At 43.2% G+C, this 17,823-nt stretch overlaps 1 protein-coding gene across 1 annotated transcript in view; it reads left to right on the top strand.

The window, feature by feature from the left end:
* Positions 1–6,656, top strand: part of l3mbtl1 (L3MBTL histone methyl-lysine binding protein 1) — a gene marked incomplete at its 3' end in the record, with an annotated part of 31,108 nt that extends 24,452 nt beyond the window's left edge. The window contains exons 18-20 of the mRNA XM_081386488.1: positions 483–640; positions 1,281–1,343; positions 6,522–6,656. Of these exons, the coding sequence (XP_081242614.1) occupies positions 483–640; positions 1,281–1,343; positions 6,522–6,656 (356 nt within the window). The remainder of the gene's footprint in view (positions 1–482; positions 641–1,280; positions 1,344–6,521) is intronic.
* Between the last annotated feature and the right edge of the window lie 11,167 nt (positions 6,657–17,823).

Here is a 17,823-nt window from a genome sequence, read left to right as displayed (position 1 = left end):
AATTATACCAAACCACTTTGATGACAGATTTTGGCTAAGGGATTTTAGAATCACCAAAACAGCATTTCAGATGCTGCGCAACGAGATCGGTCCGCTGGTTAGTCCACTTATGCCATGCCATCGCGCAAAGTCACAGCACTTTTTTGATGCGTATCAAGGAATTTATTCGGTAAATGTGTTTCCATCGTAGTTTATGCGCATGTTTTCTTATCAGATAAAACATTTATCTGCCTCAACTGAGCGCATATGGTTTTATGTGCATCTTGGCATTTCAATCCAGCATTTTTATTTTTTTTTGCCGTTATCCCACAATGTGCATTAAAAAGGGGTATTGAAACATAGCTAGTGACAATGCAAAAAGGAGTATTTCAGTTGTTGTCAAGTATGTAAATCTCTTTTAAGGTTAAAAATGACCTCTCACCAGAATATGGACCTTAAATGGTCATGTAGATGTAAATGTGGTGATTGTGTCTGCGTTTCAGATATGACGGCGGAAGGGATGTACCCTTCTCTCTTCATGACGGCATTTACTGCCAATTCTGATCGAACCCTGTCTCTCTGCTGGGAGCAGCACTGTAAACTACTGCCTGGTGTTGCAGGAGTTCATGCCAGTCAAGTAGCTTCCTGGACTATAGAGGAGGTAATATTCACTTCATTCAACTGTTGATATCCCTTGGTTTACAAGTTAAATTAATGGGTGCATTTTAGAGTTAACGTCCAGTTACTATTATTCTGTATATCACTAAATCACTTATATGTTTATAATGAATTTATTTTGGTAACGTTAAAATGTTCATTAGTTAACATTAGTTAACTTCATTAGTTAGCACAAACTAATAATGAACTGCACTTATACAACATTTATTAATATTTGTTCATGTTAATTTCGATATTTACTAACACTTTATTAAAATCTTGTTAACATTAGTTAATGCACTTGAAATAACATGAACAAACAATGAACAGCTTTATTTTTTATTAACTAACATTAAAAAAGATTAACAAACAGTAACAAATGTATTGTTCATGATTAGTTCATGGTAGTTAATACATTAACTAATGTTAACTAATGAAACTTATTGTAACATTTTTTCCTTTATTTTACATTAATAATAGGATATAAGATAAACATTAATAATAGGCAGTAAGATAGGCTGAAAACTCAAGAATACAGCTGCACAGTTCTGAACTTCTGGATATTAAAATGATGTCTGAACGCAGCAACCAAACAGCCGCTAGAATGATGGCTCTATTCATTTATATCTCTGTTTGATTTCCAGGTCTTTGGATTTGTTAATAATCTTATTGGTTGTGAGGAGCAGGCCCAAATTTTCAAAGATGAAGTAAGTACATTTCTATTAATAATTAAATAGTGTTAACTCAGTGCACCCCTGCGAACACAACACATTGAACACATTTACATAAAATATGTTTTCAATTCACATGTGGAAATAAAATAAAGATCAGTAATAAGCCAACAAATATCTCATTTGAAATCTTTTAAATAATCATATCATTATTCTAATCAAAAACATTATTTGTCTTCTTAGCTGTATTATATCATGTAAATTGAATTTATTTTAACTAAAAAAGTTGAAAACATAGTGCGAATGTCATTAAAGCCTATAAATATCGGCCTGTGCAATCGGCTGATCTATGTCAGCTTTCATCTCCGCAGAGAGGCATCTGTGGATGAACCTTACAGGCATCAGAGACAAATAAGGATTATGCACTGCAGACTTCGTTCCATTTCTATTCGGCTCAGACCCTGGTTCCTCACCTTGGGTCCCACTTTAGGTGCATGTTGTTGTCACAAGATAGTCAAACAGATTTGGGAAATATTTTAACAAGTAGAGGTGGACCTCTTTGCCTCTCAAAAGACAGAGCAATGTCCCCTCTACTTCTCTCTGAGTCACATAGACCCCCGCGTCTGTATGGGTTTCCACCGATCGCACTGCTCCTGGGAGTCCTGGCCAATGTCCGTCAAAAAGGGTCTTGCGTCTTGTAGTGATTTTACTTTTGCCCATTCAAGGACGCTAAGTAATGTAGTGATTGGTATTCACGTCACCGCTGATTTTTGGATCACTCATAAGGTGTGGTTATGAGTTCATCAGATGACCACCTTCCCCCTTTCTTAGTTTGAGGCACCAGTTGAGGTCTTTTACCTTGGCAGTATGAGAACACTCCCAACAGGAGGCCGTTTAATCATTTAGAAATAATGTAAAGTGGAGGGAATTGGTCTGATTTATCTGAAAGATTGGTGAGATTGCTCCTTCCACAAGGAAGACACTGGTGTAATAAAATACATTTTATTAACAGAAGATAAACAAGAATAACTAACACAACTAGAATGTACATTACCTGAAGAAAATGTGAGTGGTGCTTGCAATGGCAAAACTCTGCACTCAATTTCTAGGGTGTTGTACATGTTTGCATTCGAGCCAACAACCATGTCTGTACGATATTGCAGAGCTGAAATATGGCTTCTATATGTTGAAATATGGTTGCTAGGTGGCTCTAAACGGTTGCTAGTGTGTGGGTGTGGCTACAGTTACCATGGTGATATTAACAGACCGGTTCTCAACCAAAACAAAAGAGCCCACCCCCATGTCTGTACGATGATCTGGTCCTAAGATATAGCTTATTCATGTGTTTGTATGGTCGCTAGGGTTATTTATATGGTTGCTAGGGAGTGATTATACAGTTTATGGGATGATATTTAAAGACTAGTTGACAGTCTGAGTCAAAATAGCCCAAATCCATGTTTCTACAATTTTCTGGAGCTGAAATATGGCTTGTAAATGTTGTTTTATGGTTGCTAGGGTTCCCAATGTGGTTTCTATGAAGTTGTTATGTCACTACTTATTGGCTGCTTGATAGGCCGAGTCAAAAGTGCCTCAAGACCTCAAAACCTCAAGCCTCTATGACCTCTATGATCCAAAGATATGATCTCACAAATTTTGTGCCAATGTTAAGTCTATGGGACTTTTTTTTTTCAGCCGATTTATCGCCCGCCGGGCGAACATCGTACACCCGATCGCTTAAAAAAGACATAGCACACCTCTCCTCAATAAACCGGTCGATTTGACACCTCATTCATGGGTCTACGAGAAACGTTGCGGGAGGAGTAGTGTGCCAAAGTTTTTAAGTATGAGCAATAACAATAGTGATGCCTTGCCTTTGGCAAGCACCACTAACTACTAAATGAATACCATGAATGATAAAGGAATAAAGTGCGTAAGATGCATAAAATACAAGTGATTAAGTTGACTGTGGCTATGGAAGAGTTACATTAACTTATGTAAAGATAAACTGTTGTTTCTCTGAAGCAAATAAGGTGAAGAGCCTTATTATGCTTCAAACAATTAAATGAATGGTTATTTGTTATTAACTATCATCAGCTATACTACCTCTAATGTAACTTGGAAAATCATATACTGATAATATACAACAATGCCAAGGTCTCTGGAAAGTTGGTGAAGTGATATTTACTATTTCTGGAACACGCAGATGAAGGAAACTTGAAGTGAAGGTTTGCTCTCCGGAGCTTTATCTTGTTGCAAATGTCTGTTTGTCTTCTGCCTCTCTGGGCCAGACATTCAGACTTTGGTTTGGACTTTGGTTTCCCCTGTGGAGCTCATTTGCATAAAGCCCTGTCCTTCCCAGGCTTGGTACTAGAGATCTTCTTCTTGGCCTCTAAGAGGCGTCTGGCTGTTGTCCTAGCATCTTTATCTGATGCCGTTGGACAATTTGTTTGTGTTAGTCCACCAAGATCCAATCAAAATGTAGCAAACCTTTGTCCACTGTTACGGACAGGGTGGGGGGTTCCGGTAGGTGGGAGAAATTGTGATATGCCTTCACAAGCTCCCATAAGAGCTGTGATTGTGATGTTTGAGATGGGGGAGGCATGACGAGCGAAAACATTTGTCCCAAAAGCAAAAAAATAAATTCACAATTGCGTTTCTATGACTTTTCAAAAGAATGAAAATTATCAAGAGATTGATATTACGTTGCTCAGAAGAAGGGAGAAAGAGAACAAAGTTTGCCATCACTCCTTCAGCCGTTGTATTAGAAACACTCTTGCATTGACCAGTTTTCTGTAATTTAATGACAAGGTAATTAAACACAAAATATATAAACATAAATGTACATTACATTTTAAAAATTAAAAAACGTAAAAGCTAGATTTACAATGATAAAGGGATAGTTGAAAATGCTTCTGTCATCACTCACGCTCATGTCGTTCTTTTGTCAAGACTTTTGTTTATATTTGAAACACCTGTGGTGGAAATAAAGCTTTTAATGTTGTTTATATGTCTATGTGGTGTTTTTAATATGCTTTAAGACAAACCATGTGTAAATTCATAAATCGACAGCAACTTAAAACTGCAGTGAACCAAAGACAGTCTCAAAAACACGGTCTGAAATCGCTGGTGTTTCTGACGTCACAAACTACCTTGTAACCAATCAGATCAACGTGTGATCGTCAACGAGTGGATCTCTGAGCTGAGTGGAGGCGGGGCTCATTTGCATATTCATAGAATCTCCACGTATAGTAAATTAGGCAAGGGTGTAGAGTTACATTCAAGCTATTTTAACACATGAAGAATTTTTATTCAAGGAAAAGACATTTAAATGTGTCACTTTGGTGATCAAAGATGAGTTTTTAGGCATAATATGATTGACTACAGGGGGACTTTAATAAAATTGAGAGATTTCTGTCCCTCCATTAAAAAGTCTAATTACCCAAAACTCTGATGCTTCAAAACATTCATAAAGAGAATGTCAATAAAGCGGTTAAACCCAAATACATCATTACAATTACAATCATTACACAATGACGATCGCTCTGATTTGTTTTAGGTCTATCCAATTGTGCCCAGAGGCATTTGAGCGACGTCCGTTAGTGAAGCGCCCCAAATTTTAAATGCATTATTATATTCAAATTGCAAACACATGAGGACAGTCTCCATGAAAGACCCACTGGCAGATGAATGTGCTACTACATTTCTCTCCAAAACGGTAGGAAATTAAATTAGATTTAATAGAGGATTTTAACTCTGACAAGATGATTGACCGGGCAGTTTACGTGATAGGATGCACGTGACAGATCCGTCCCATAAAGATGACGAAGTAGTATGTCCCAAAGCTTGCCTACTTTTTTGCTACACATTCAAAAGTAAATACCTTTTCTTGACAAAAAGAGTACATACTTTTATGGTGTAGTGTAACTTAGGCGAATTGGGACGCAGCATATGGCTGCTTTACACAATGACGATAGCTCTAATTGGTTTTAGGTCTATCCAATTGTGCCCAGAGGCATTTGAGCGACATCCGTTGGTGACGCCCCTTTGGAAATGAGTTATTAATGAAGCTTTAACAGACCATAACTCAGTTACTACTGAGAATGGTCTGGTTTTAACCAGGCTAATAAAACCGGGAAACGAATTGCATTTTAGCACTTCCGGTTCCATCGTCTCAAAGTCAGTTGTTTTTTTTGGATGGGCTTTTTATTTAAATGCCTAAAATAAGGTCGGTGGTGAACACAAGCTCGAGATATTTTCACTTTTTTTTCTACAACATAAAATGCATAAGTAATACCCCTCTCATGATGTTATTAAAGCTTTTACTTGTCTTGAAAAAGGCGGTTGTTAACAAGTGGCTAAATAGCACTACAGATGTTGTCGGAGACATTAATCATCATCACACGGAACAGGTAAACTCATCTACTCACTAGTCACTTTCACAGCATCGTTGTGTTTATAATCACGCTCTTGAAAACTATTATAACTCAAACTTCAATGGAAAGTGTTTTAAAATAAAGACTGAAAGAGTTTGTATTTATGCTTTAAAATTCATAAAAGTTTTTCAATTGTGAAGATTATCACGATGGACAAAACATGTAAGAATCAATAAGCTTTTTTTGTCCACAGAACTTATTTTTTTTCAATAATCCAAAAGCCAATGGAAAAATCCTATTGGTTTTTGTCAAGGGAACCAGGGTGATGCTGACATACGGGTTGGCCTAAAAAAATATGTCATCACTGCAGCGCTTAATTGGTCAACGGAAGCTCAACCATAGATGTTTGATATGCGAGAACAAATCTCATTGGTTTTTGCAGAAGCATGACACGCAGGAATGAACCTCATCGGTTCGCCAACAAGCATGCTTGAGCTTCAGTTTGCCAAATTTGAATGCATACATTCGCTGATCAATGTTGATTATAGAACAGAATAGAATTTATAATAGAATTTAGATGCAGAATAGCCTAGCAACAACACTCTGGACAGCATTGCAATTATGCTTAGCAACACCCTGGCAACCAGCCAACACAATACAATACCACTCACATTTTCTTAGAAAAATGTTTCTATATATTATATTACATTTTAAGAAATAAAATCCAAACTATAAACTTATACAAAGATTTCAGGTATATCATTGAGTGGTGTTGTGTAACATGTCGTTTGAAATTTCTTGTTCCAGCTGGTCACTGATACTGCGTCACTTTTCTCTGCAGATGATCGATGGAGAGGCCTTCCTTCTTCTGACTCAGAATGATATTGTGAAGATCATGAATATAAAGCTAGGACCAGCGCTGAAGATTCACAACGCCATTTTAGTGTTCAAGAGCACAGACGAAGGCCTGAAGTGAACAACTTATCTTCAAGCTCCTCATGCCATAACGATCCATTCAGAATCCGACATCTAATCACGTGTTTGGTGTTTAACGTCTGAACCCACTAGAGAGAGAGAGAGAGAGAGAGAGAGAGAGAAAACCAGAGCAGGATGAACTAAACAACAGCCAAGCTGAGCTTCGATGCTGCTTTCTTTCAAAAGCGAAATGACACGTTCTGATAAAGAACAACCTGATCTGAAAACACCTTGCAGGATATTTTGTATTTGGAGTGTTAACTGAAATCTACATTTGTTCTCAGTATGTGAAGTGAAATTGGTGCAGAGAAAAATCAGGGCAGATTTCAGTTGATTGGTGCTACTGTCCCCTTTATTAGAGCCCTGATGATGTTTATGCACTTTACCTGAGGAGCCACCAGAGGGAGCTGTCCTTTAGACAATCTGAGCCAACTAAACCAATTGTTTGGGGACCATTAACTATATTTGCCCTCAATAACAAAGTGCTACTGACATTGTGGTGTTAAATGAGATTAAATGAGCTATTTTACCGAGTTTGGATTGTCATGTCATTGTTGTTATTTTTGTATGAATGGAAACCCCGAGGGGTAAATAGTAACCGTGGAAGGTTTTAGGTGATCTATGTTTCTCTCTCTGATGGGAAATTTTAATAATGTACAGTTGAGTAACAATGTCGTTCAGTTCATCAACATGAATAAATGTTTAATTCAAGTCTGGTTTCTGCTTTTGTTTAGTGGTGTTTGTGCGAATGAAACATGAAGTCTTGCTGCTTGTAGAAGAGTAGTGCTATTTCTAAACGACTGATTTTCATCTGCCAGACAAATAAAACAGGAAACAAGTACTAAGATCATCTTAGCAACAGCATGGCTGGTTAACGCTTTATTTTGATAGTCCACTTTTACTAACTTTAAGTAAATTTGTAACTTCACGTATTAGAGTAACTTAGAGTTTTAGACTGCTTAATATCTGCTAACACTTTATTTTGATGCTCCATCAAAAGACATTATACTGACTATAAGCAACGGTCTACTAAAATCTTCCATCAGTGGGTGATTTAGGCTACTTATTAAAATGCCCAAATATCTGATACCTTTTTTTTTTACTCAATATCTTCTATATGTTCTTTATAAAGTCTGTCAACAGGCATTAAATTACTTTAGTTTTGATTGACTGAGGGGCCAGATGCATTTCAAAATAAATTTCAAGCTTCCAAAATAACAGGAACCGGTTTCTCGTCTTTTAAATAAACAGGTGCCAGATGACTGATTAGAAAAGTGTGTTCTGCCTCTACCCTGAACATCTACACTTCGAGTTATAAAAAAATATTGAGAGACTCAGCAACCAACAAAAACCAAATGGGGATCACAAACCGGGGAGAAACGCCATTCTCCAAAGACAGATCGCTATTAATATTTATATTTATAAAATGTTTGAAATATGAAGTTGAACCCAATCCCACCCTATGCAAAGATTCATACATAAACACACGTTCAACCTTATCGAAGGTCTTATAAAAGTCTAAAACAAAATAGCTGGTGTCAGATTTATGTTCAGTTTGTTTGTGTTTTAGTTTGGTTGTGTTCTGTTCCTGTTTGCCTGTGTTTCTGAACACAATTTGTTTCCATAGTTACTGATCGGTTTGTTTGCCCTGTGTATTTATAACCTCTGTTTTAGTTACTTGTTCGGTTCGGTTCTAGTTAATATATGGTGTCATTATTGTTCCTGAGTTTATTCTAGTGTTTGTTCTGAGATTGTAAAGCTAAATAAAGACTGTTATTTTGGTCTCCTTCATCTTTATCGTGCACCGCCACCACACAAAGCATGACAGTTAGTTGACTGATTAATCTAATATATCCAACACAAGGCTAATATTATTTGCTACATTCCTACATCTCATAAAGCCAGATTGGGAAACAGAGATAGCCTAGTTTATTTTAAGCATGTTTTCAATCTATTTGCATAAAGGGAGGCAAAAAGTGCACTGTAGTAAACGTTTAAATGTTGTGTTTGCTGGCAGGTTGCATGTAAACTTCCTAACAGCCTGAGCTATCTATAGTTTCATGACTGAACTCATGTTCTTGTTACTATATGACATGTGTACTTCATGTTTAAATAGAATATAAGCAAGCTAACATGCAGCACAATTTTGTTCCATATATATTTCATTTTAGTGTTTAAAGAAAGTTCAGTTTCTGAAGTGTGCTGTTGTAGTGTGTGTCCTGTTGGGTTGCAGGTAGACTGGGTGAACCCAGCCCGATCCGCCGGCAATTTGATTTCGCCCTGCACCTCAGGCTGGACACCTGTACGTTCTTCTATCCTGCTTCCATTACAAATCTGCGGGGACCAATCACAAACTGGCTCATCCACCTGGCGCGCTATTGGCGGGTTTAACACCCAATCCAATTCCATTTAACCTCTCAACAATGCTCAATGGCTTCTTTAGATTAGCAAACAAATCGCTCGAGTGGGTGTAAATACCACTCGATTTCATGTTTGTTTGTTTTTTGCACAACGTGCAAAAATCGCTCGATGCCATCGCTGCTTCTGCAAACAGCTGATCAATGCTCCAAACCAACACGTTTGTTGACACGTTTCCTGCCTGGAGTTCCCTTACGAGAACGTTCTCTCGTACTGCGTTGCAAACGCTATGGGAAAACTCCTTTTCTCGAGAATATTGAAGCCTTTATTTTAAAACGCATTTGCTACAGCACAGGCTAGAGCATCAGACTCACGTGAGTGAGCTGATAGGCTGTGCTGTGGGCAACTGCACGAACCAATGGCGGATAGACAGAAGCGCGCGAGCCAATCAGGGCGCTTGGCGCTCTGTCACTGTCAAGCGCGCGAAACTACACGTGACCATAACATATAAATACAGATAGAATCCGCCATTTGACAGATTTAATCTCCTTCAGCTCGACTCACCTCGTCGCTGATTTTCTCCGGTCGTAAGAAGCCCTCGTCGTGGAAAAGCCGTCCAGCGGAACAGCTTCGCATCCCGGCATCTCGCCAGCTGAGCGTTTCCCTGTGGCATCCGACGAAAAATTATATCCTTTTCATTGCATATTTATCTAAAAGAGCAAACCGCTGTTTTCACAGCGCGGCATAATGCCTCTCTCCATCTGTGAGAGCTGCGGGGTCTCCCTGCATGCATCCGACGGACACACCCAGTGTGCGGCCTGCCTCGGCCCTGAGCACGCCGAGGCAGCGCTCATGAAAGGCGGCTGCCAATTCTGCGACGGGATGCCTGTCTCCGTTCTCCGTTCAAGGCTGTCTTCGACGGTGACCGATTCCGCCCACCTTCCGTCTTCGGCGCCCCACGAGCCCCGTAGGAAGAAGCGGCGCGATCAGAGGCGTCCTGAGCGCGGTGAGTTTAGCGAGTGCACGCCGGGCCTTTCTCCTCGTGCCTCGCCCACGCCTTCTTCGCCTGTCCTGTTCTCTCGGAGCGAGCAGCGCCCCTCGTCTGAAGCGGCTGGACTCGTCTCTTTCGGCGCATCTCCGGATGACGTCGATGACGCACTTTCTATGGCGGCATCTGAGAGCGAGGATTGGTCGGGCTCCGCGGACCCCGCCCCCCCCTCTCAGCTAGAGTTTTCTGATACTCGAGCGAGCATTGACGCCGAACTTCTCCGTGTCATGTCTCGCGCTGTTGACGAGTTGGGACTCGATTGGCTTTCTCCAGCTGAGCCCGCCAGAAGCCGCCTCGATGAATGGTACCTGCCGGGGCGCCAGCAGGCCCCTCGTCAGCGCGCCGCTCCATTTATGCCGGAGGTTCACGAAGAGCTCACAAAATGCTGGCGCGCGCCCTTTTCAGCGCGAACGCGCTCATCCGCCTCTTCTACGCTCTCCACTGTTGACGGCGCTGAAGAGAAAGGATATGTGTCTCTCCCCCCACTGGAGGAAGCGGTCGCTGCACACTTATGCCCCCCCACTGCAGGTAGTTGGAGGTCTAAGACGGTGCACCCTTCTAAGCCGTGCAGAACTACTTCGGCCATTGCCAGCCGCGCATACGCTGCCGCCGGTCAAGCCGCCTCTGCACTTCACGCCATGGCGACGCTTCAAGCCTTCCAGGCCAAACTTCTCCGTTCCATGGATGAGTCAGGCCCGGACCCAGACACATTTAAAGACCTCAGGAGTGCCACGGATCTGGCACTGAGGGCCACGAAGACCACCGCTCAAGCCCTGGGCCGCAATATGGCCAGCCTAGTGGTAATGGAGCGCCACCTCTGGCTAAACTTAACCGAGATCAGGGACGCGGATAAATCTGCCTTCCTCGACTCGCCCGTCACAGCCTCAGGTCTCTTCGGCCCATCTGTCAGCGGCTTCGCCGATCGCTTCACTGAAGCTCAGAAGGCTTCCAGCGCCATGAGACACTTTCTACCAAAGCGCTCCAGCTCAGTCCAACGGCGCCCCAAGAGCACGCCGCGACCTGAGAAAGTGGTGTCCCAGGTCCTCCAGCCCCGCCCAGCGGCTGAGACCAGTAAGCACATGAAGCCAGCGAAACGGTTCCCGTTCCCTAAGCGCCAGGGCCCGCGGCCGAAGCTGACGCTCGATCACGAGCCCAAGAAGCCGTCCTAACCGGCACAAAGAGGGGTCACTGTCCCGCTGCGGCCGGACCAGCCCCAAAAATCGCTCGACTACTGCTCACGGCTCCCTCTTCAGTTCAGGCGGCTGCAGCAGTTCTAAATGCAGTTCATGGGCCCGTCACATGTCACGCACCCCTGCAAACAAACGCTGTTTTAACAGCGACCCACACAAAGCACAAATCGAGCATAATTTCTCACATGCATACATGTCAGTCCGAGCCCCCCACTCTGGGTGTTCCAGATATGATAATGCCTCTAGCTCTGCGGGCTCTGGCTTGGCAAGCTATCCCCGGAGTTTCAGTATGGGTGATGAACATCATAAAGCATGGTTACTCGCTTCAGTTCGCCCGCAGACCACCGCGTTTTCGCACGGTTATACAAACCACGGTAAGGGGCACATTGAGTCATGTCCTCCGCACCGAAGTGTTAAGTCTGCTGGCGAAAGGGGCCATCGAGAAGATCCCCCTTCTCTGAGCGAGTCAGGTTTTTACAGCCGATACTTTCTTGTTCCAAAGAAAGACGGCGGCCTGAGACCCATTTTAGATCTCAGACATCTGAACAAGGCTCTCATGTCACGGCCGTTCAGAATGCTCACGACCAGACATATCCTGGCGCAGATTCGCCCAGGCGACTGGTTTTTCTCAGTAGATCTGAAAGACGCTTACTTTCACATTCAAGTGAACCCCCACCACAGGCCATTCTTGAGATTCGCCTTCGAGGGGCAGACATACCAGTACACAGTTCTTCCATTTGGACTGGCACTAGCGCCTCGTACATTCACGAAGTGCATGGATGCAGCTCTCTCCCCCCTGAGACAGCGGGGAATGCGCATCCTAAACTACCTCGACGACTGGCTCATACTGACCCAGTCAGAGGCGGAGTCACATACTCACAAAGCCTGGCTCCTCAGCCATCTAGAATGTCTAGGGCTCAGGGTCAATGTTGCAAAGAGTGTTCTGTTGCCCAGCCAACGTATCACGTTCCTGGGAACAGTTCTCGACTCCGTACTTATGAGAGCATGGCCCACACCGGCCCGTGCTCTAACGATTCAGCAGCTCACGGCATCGTTCATAGAGGGCTCTCTTGTACCCCTCAGAACGTTTCAGAGGATCCTTGGCCTGATGGCCTCTGCATCATCAGTACTCCAACTAGGCCTACTGCGTATGCGTCCTCTTCAGCTGTGGCTGGCTCCTCTGGTGCCACCCCACGCCTGGCATTCAGGCCACTTGATTATCAAGGTGGACCAGCGCTGTGTTCAAGCCCTGGCCCCTTGGAAAAACGCCAGCTGGTACCAGCAGGGCGTAAGCATGGGGGTAGTTTCAGAGAGGAGGATGATTTCAACAGACGCCTCCAACTCCGGTTGGGGAGCTCTGTACGAGGGCAGGCCTGCCTCCGGCCTCTGGTCGAGCTCGGAGAAACGCCTACACATAAACTGCCTCGAAATGAGAGCAGTTTTTCTAGCCCTAAAAACATTCCTCCCATACCTGGCGGGACACCACGTGTTGGTACGGACGGACAACATGTCGGTGGTCTCTTACATAAATCGCCAGGGCGGCCTCAGGTCCCGCAACCTGTTTGCCATAGCCTCACAGCTCTTGCTATGGGCTCACACCAATCTGCGCTCGCTCAGGGCAGCTCACGTGCCAGGCACGTTGAATACAGGAGCAGACATGCTCTCTCGGGGCAGAGTTCCCCCAGAGGAATGGTCTCTCCACCCTCAGACAGTTCTCCTACTCTGGGAGGTCTTCGGGAAGGCAGAAGTAGATCTTTTCGCCTCAAAAGACAACTGTCAATGCCCAATCTTTTTCTCAAAGAGCAGGGATGCGTTGGCCCACGACTGGCCCAACCTTCCTCTCTATGCGTTCCCCCCGGTCTCGATGCTCCCTCAGGTCATCGAACGGATCAGGAACACGAAAAGCGCAGTGCTATTAGTAGCTCCTCTCTGGCGGACCCAGGTTTGGTTCCCAGAGTTGATGCAGCTGTCTGTAGCAGACCCGTGGCCAATCCCAGTGAGGCGCGACCTCCTGACTCAGGCCAACAGGACAATCTGGCATCCCCGTCCCGACTTATGGGCCCTACATGTATGGCCACTCAACGGGTACCCCAGAACCTCCCAGAGGGCGTCCTGAATACTATAAAGGAAGCTAGAGCTCCGTCTACCAGACGCCTCTATCTCAGTAAATGGTCAGTGTTTTCCAGCTGGTGTTTAGCTCGAGACCTCGACCCATACACTTGTGAAGTACCAAGAGTACTGTCTTTTCTACAGGAGATGTTGGACGCGGGTCGCTCCCCCTCCACTCTCAAAGTGTACGTGGCAGCCATTGCTGCTTTTCACGTATTGGAAGCCGGGGCCTCCTTAGGAAAAAGCGACCTTATAGTTCGCTTCCTCAGGGGCGCCAGGAGGCTTAACCCGCCTCGGCCACCGTCTGTTCCGGCCTGGGACCTCTCCTTGGTCCTGCGGGCTCTTAAGGGACCTCCCTTTGAACCACTTCAGTCAGCTGATCCTAAGTCTCTCTCTCTGAAAACCGCCCTGCTTCTAGCACTGGCGTCAGTAAAGAGAATAGGGGATTTACAGGCGCTGTCTACCAGCGCTTCCTGTCTGGAGTTTGGTCCTAATGACTCCAAGGTCATTCTTAGGCCAAGACATGGATATGTTCCTAAGGTGCTCTCAACTCCGTTCAGAGCCCAGGTTATTTCTCTGTCAGCTCTCCCCTCCTCCTCCGAGGATAGCGATTCTCTCATGCTTTGCCCAGTCAGAGCTTTGAGAATTTATCTGGAGCGTTCGGCCTCTTTCAGACAGTCTGAACAGCTCTTTGTGTGTTTCGGGGGCCGATCCAAGGGCCTCCCGGTCACTAAAACCACACTGTCCAGATGGATAGTTGACGCCATTGCCCTGGCTTACACCTCACTGGGCCTCTCTTGTCCCATAGGTGTTAGAGCTCATTCCACGAGAGGTGTTGCCTCTTCGTGGGCTTGGTCAAGTGGTATTCCCATTGAAGACATTTGTGCGGCGGCCGGCTGGTCCGCTCCGTCCACATTTGTGAGATTCTATAAGCTGGATGTCCCTGCTCTGCAGACATGCGTTCTTTCTGTCTAGACTCTGGCTCTGTGGATCCAGACTAGTTTTGAACCATGGTCACTTGGGTATTCCCATCTATAGCATATGTGCGGCGGCCGGATATCCGCTCCGTCCACATTGTTGAATTATAGCTTTAATGCCCTTGCTTGTAGCTACAGTTCTTCTGTCTAGACACTGGCTCTGTGACCCAGTCTAGTTGATATTGAACACACGGTTTTCACTTTGTGGGCTAAGTGACTGGCTCTGGCCAGATCCGATGAATTATAACTTTAATGTCCCTGCTTTGCAGTTACAGTCTTTTCAGTCTAGACTCTGGCTCTGCTGACCCAGGCTAGTTTGATATTAAACACACGGCTATCACCTTGTGGGTTAAATGACTGGCTCTGGCCAGTCTTTATTACGGATAATTGATGGGCCCGATGTTCGGTCTCTTTTTATCCTGGCTATTCTGTACTTCCCGGAACTCTGGTGAGTCAGAGTGGCCAAAAGATTAATAGCACGGCGTTTTAAATGGAAACGTTCCCATAGCGTTTGCAACGCAGTACGAGAGAACGTTCTCGTAAGGGAACGTACTGGTTACTTTCGTAACCTCGGTTCCCTTAGAGATAAGGGAACGAGTACTGCGTTGCCTTGCCGTGCTATTTTTCTTATGGCAGGTTTGTCGCTTCAGTCGATTATACCTGTCAAATGGCGGATTCTATCTGTATTTATATGTTATGGTCACGTGTAGTTTCGCGCGCTTGACAGTGACAGAGCGCCAAGCGCCCTGATTGGCTCGCGCGCTTCTGTCTATCCGCCATTGGTTCGTGCAGTTGCCCACAGCACAGCCTATCAGCTCACTCACGTGGGTCTGATGCTCTAGCCTGTGCTGTAGCAAATGCGTTTTAAAATAAAGGCTTCAATATTCTCGAGAAAAGGAGTTTTCCCATAGCGTTTGCAACGCAGTACTCGTTCCCTTATCTCTAAGGGAACCGAGGTTACGAAAGTAACCAGTACGTTTTCGCTGCAAAGTACGTCACCCGGATCGTTGGTCTGATTGGTTGAAGGACTATCCAATTGCGTACAGAGTAATTTGAACTATGTCCGTTGATCACGCCTCTTGTGCAGTGGAAAATACAGAGCAGACTCCCCAGACTAATGGTGCCTTCACGTGCTATGGTAATTATGGTAAATACCAAAAGCCGACTTGGAAAATGCACATGAACACCCCCTCATGTGGTATTTTCTACTGGGCAGCTCGTAGAATATTTTGATGCACGAGTTGCCGAGATGAGATAACCTTTGACCTTTTCAAAATGGCGGAGAGCAACGCAAGAGTCGTGAATACCATAGACATAATAAATACTATGTCTATGGTGAATACTGTTAGCGGATAGTTTTTGTAGCATTTACAATGTTGTGTCATTAATATAATGCGCTAACACTCAATTTTCAACTTGGCCGCAATTTCCTTGGTTTATATTTAATCATTTTATGTCGTTTTATTTTTTTTTAAATTATTAATTATGTTTTAATCATCAGAAAGCACAACATTTACGTTTTTTTTTTTTTTTTTGTAAAGATAAACAAGATACTCTACTGACACAGACCTTGCGGGTACTACATTACGACAACAAAAGCACTTGAACACAACACACTGGTAAATACCAGTTCACAAGTGGAAAATATCATCTTTTCCATAGCACGTGAAGGCAGCATAATGTTCAATCTTAAAAGACTGAGCTTGGTCTGGTGATTGCCAGACTCGGTCGCAGGGACAATGACTATAAATTATTGCTAGGTGTATCTATCCTGCATCTTGTCTCTAATAGAAACTATAAAGACCATTAACCAATCTAATTTAAATTTTGTATGGAGAAAATGTGTGCACTAATTTTGATTTTATATTTCCAGAGATATATTTAGAAAATAAGGTGGAATTGATTTCCTACTGAGATGTGATTTTACTCTTTCCAGACTGCCAATCATATTATCTCCCTTTCACCAACTATCACATATTGTGGGGTAGAGGCACAAGATGAAGATGAAGGAAATAACAATAACAGTCTTTATTAAGCTTTACAACTCAGGACAAACACTAGAATAAACTCAGGAACAATAATGACACCATATATTAGTGAGAACTGACCAGGAATAACAAAAACACAGGTTATAAATGCACAGGACAAACAAAGAGAGCTAAATGAAATGCAGGTGAAACTAATCAGTAACAAGTATGGAAACTAACTAGGGCATGAACAGTATCTAGAATTGGGATAACAGGCAAACAGGAACTCAACAAAACCAAACTCAAGCACAAATAATCTAAACAATCGTGCTGTAGCTAATACAGTCCAAAAGCAGAGGGTTTGGAGGAGTGCGCAGAGGAAGACAGATGGAAGATGGGAGAAGGAGGCGGAAGGAAACATCACGGATGGATGAAGGAGCCAGATGATGACCGGAGCAGAGCCAGGACAAGGGCCCACAGCGGAGCCGATGGTGTGAGGAGCCAGGGAGGAGTCAGAAACCTGACCAATGAAACGTTAGATCCTGAAAGTGTGTGGAGTGATCCTCGAACTGCTGGAAAATCCATTTAGCTTGGGTCGGTTCCTCTGTCACGTATTGTGTGGTAGTGGCACACTATGAAGATAAAGGAGATCACAATAACAGTCTTTATTAAACTTTACAATCTCAGAACAAACGCTTGTGGAGTTTTGGTCCCTTGTCACTGTCGCCTTTTATGCCTTTTTTCACCTTTTTTGCCATTGGCTTAGTTGGGGACATTTAATTTAATATTCAGCAATATTATTGATCTGCCTGCATTGACATTATCATATGAGAACTGAACTGAGCTGGACTATGGCATCACTGTTTTCTCCAGAGCGGCTGTATATATATAAATGAACTAAATTAATAACTTTTTTACAATAAAAATGAGCCATCACTGAACTTACTTAAGTAGGACTGTGACTATTCTCTTCTAGAAACAAACTTTGTTGCATTATTTTCCTCTTATCTCTGTAAAGCTGCTTTGAAACAATCAAACAAGCTATATCAATAAAGGTGACTTGACTTGACTAGAATAAACTCAGGAACAATAATGACACCACACATTAATGAGAACTGACCAGGAATAACCAAAACACAGGGTATAAACACACAGGGCAAACAAAGGGAGCTAAATGAAGCGCAGGTGAAACTTAATTTTTGATTATCAATTTATCATTATAATATAAAGTTTAATCCTTAAAAAGGTCATCATATTTGACTTGTGAAGACATTCGGCCCTCGCAAACCTGTACACACACACGTTATCTTCTATTGTTTTTATATGCAGTTAATAAATACTGATTAACCGAAAGCCACACCCTAACAGTTCTACATTTTCAGAATAAAATCATATACAAAAGATTATTTAGGCCTACTTTATTTATTGTTTTTACAAATGAGAATGTCCCCAGATGGAAGTTTTGTCAGATTTAAGTCATTTCTGGGGACATATTTGTGTCCAGGGCATAACAAATTGC

This window comes from Scardinius erythrophthalmus (genome assembly GCF_964197995.2).
Source record: "Scardinius erythrophthalmus genome assembly, chromosome: 15".
In the NCBI taxonomy this organism is placed as follows: Eukaryota; Metazoa; Chordata; class Actinopteri; order Cypriniformes; family Leuciscidae; genus Scardinius; species Scardinius erythrophthalmus.
The sequence above is the reverse complement of the archived record's forward strand: the minus strand, read 5'-3'. Positions and strand labels throughout refer to the sequence as shown.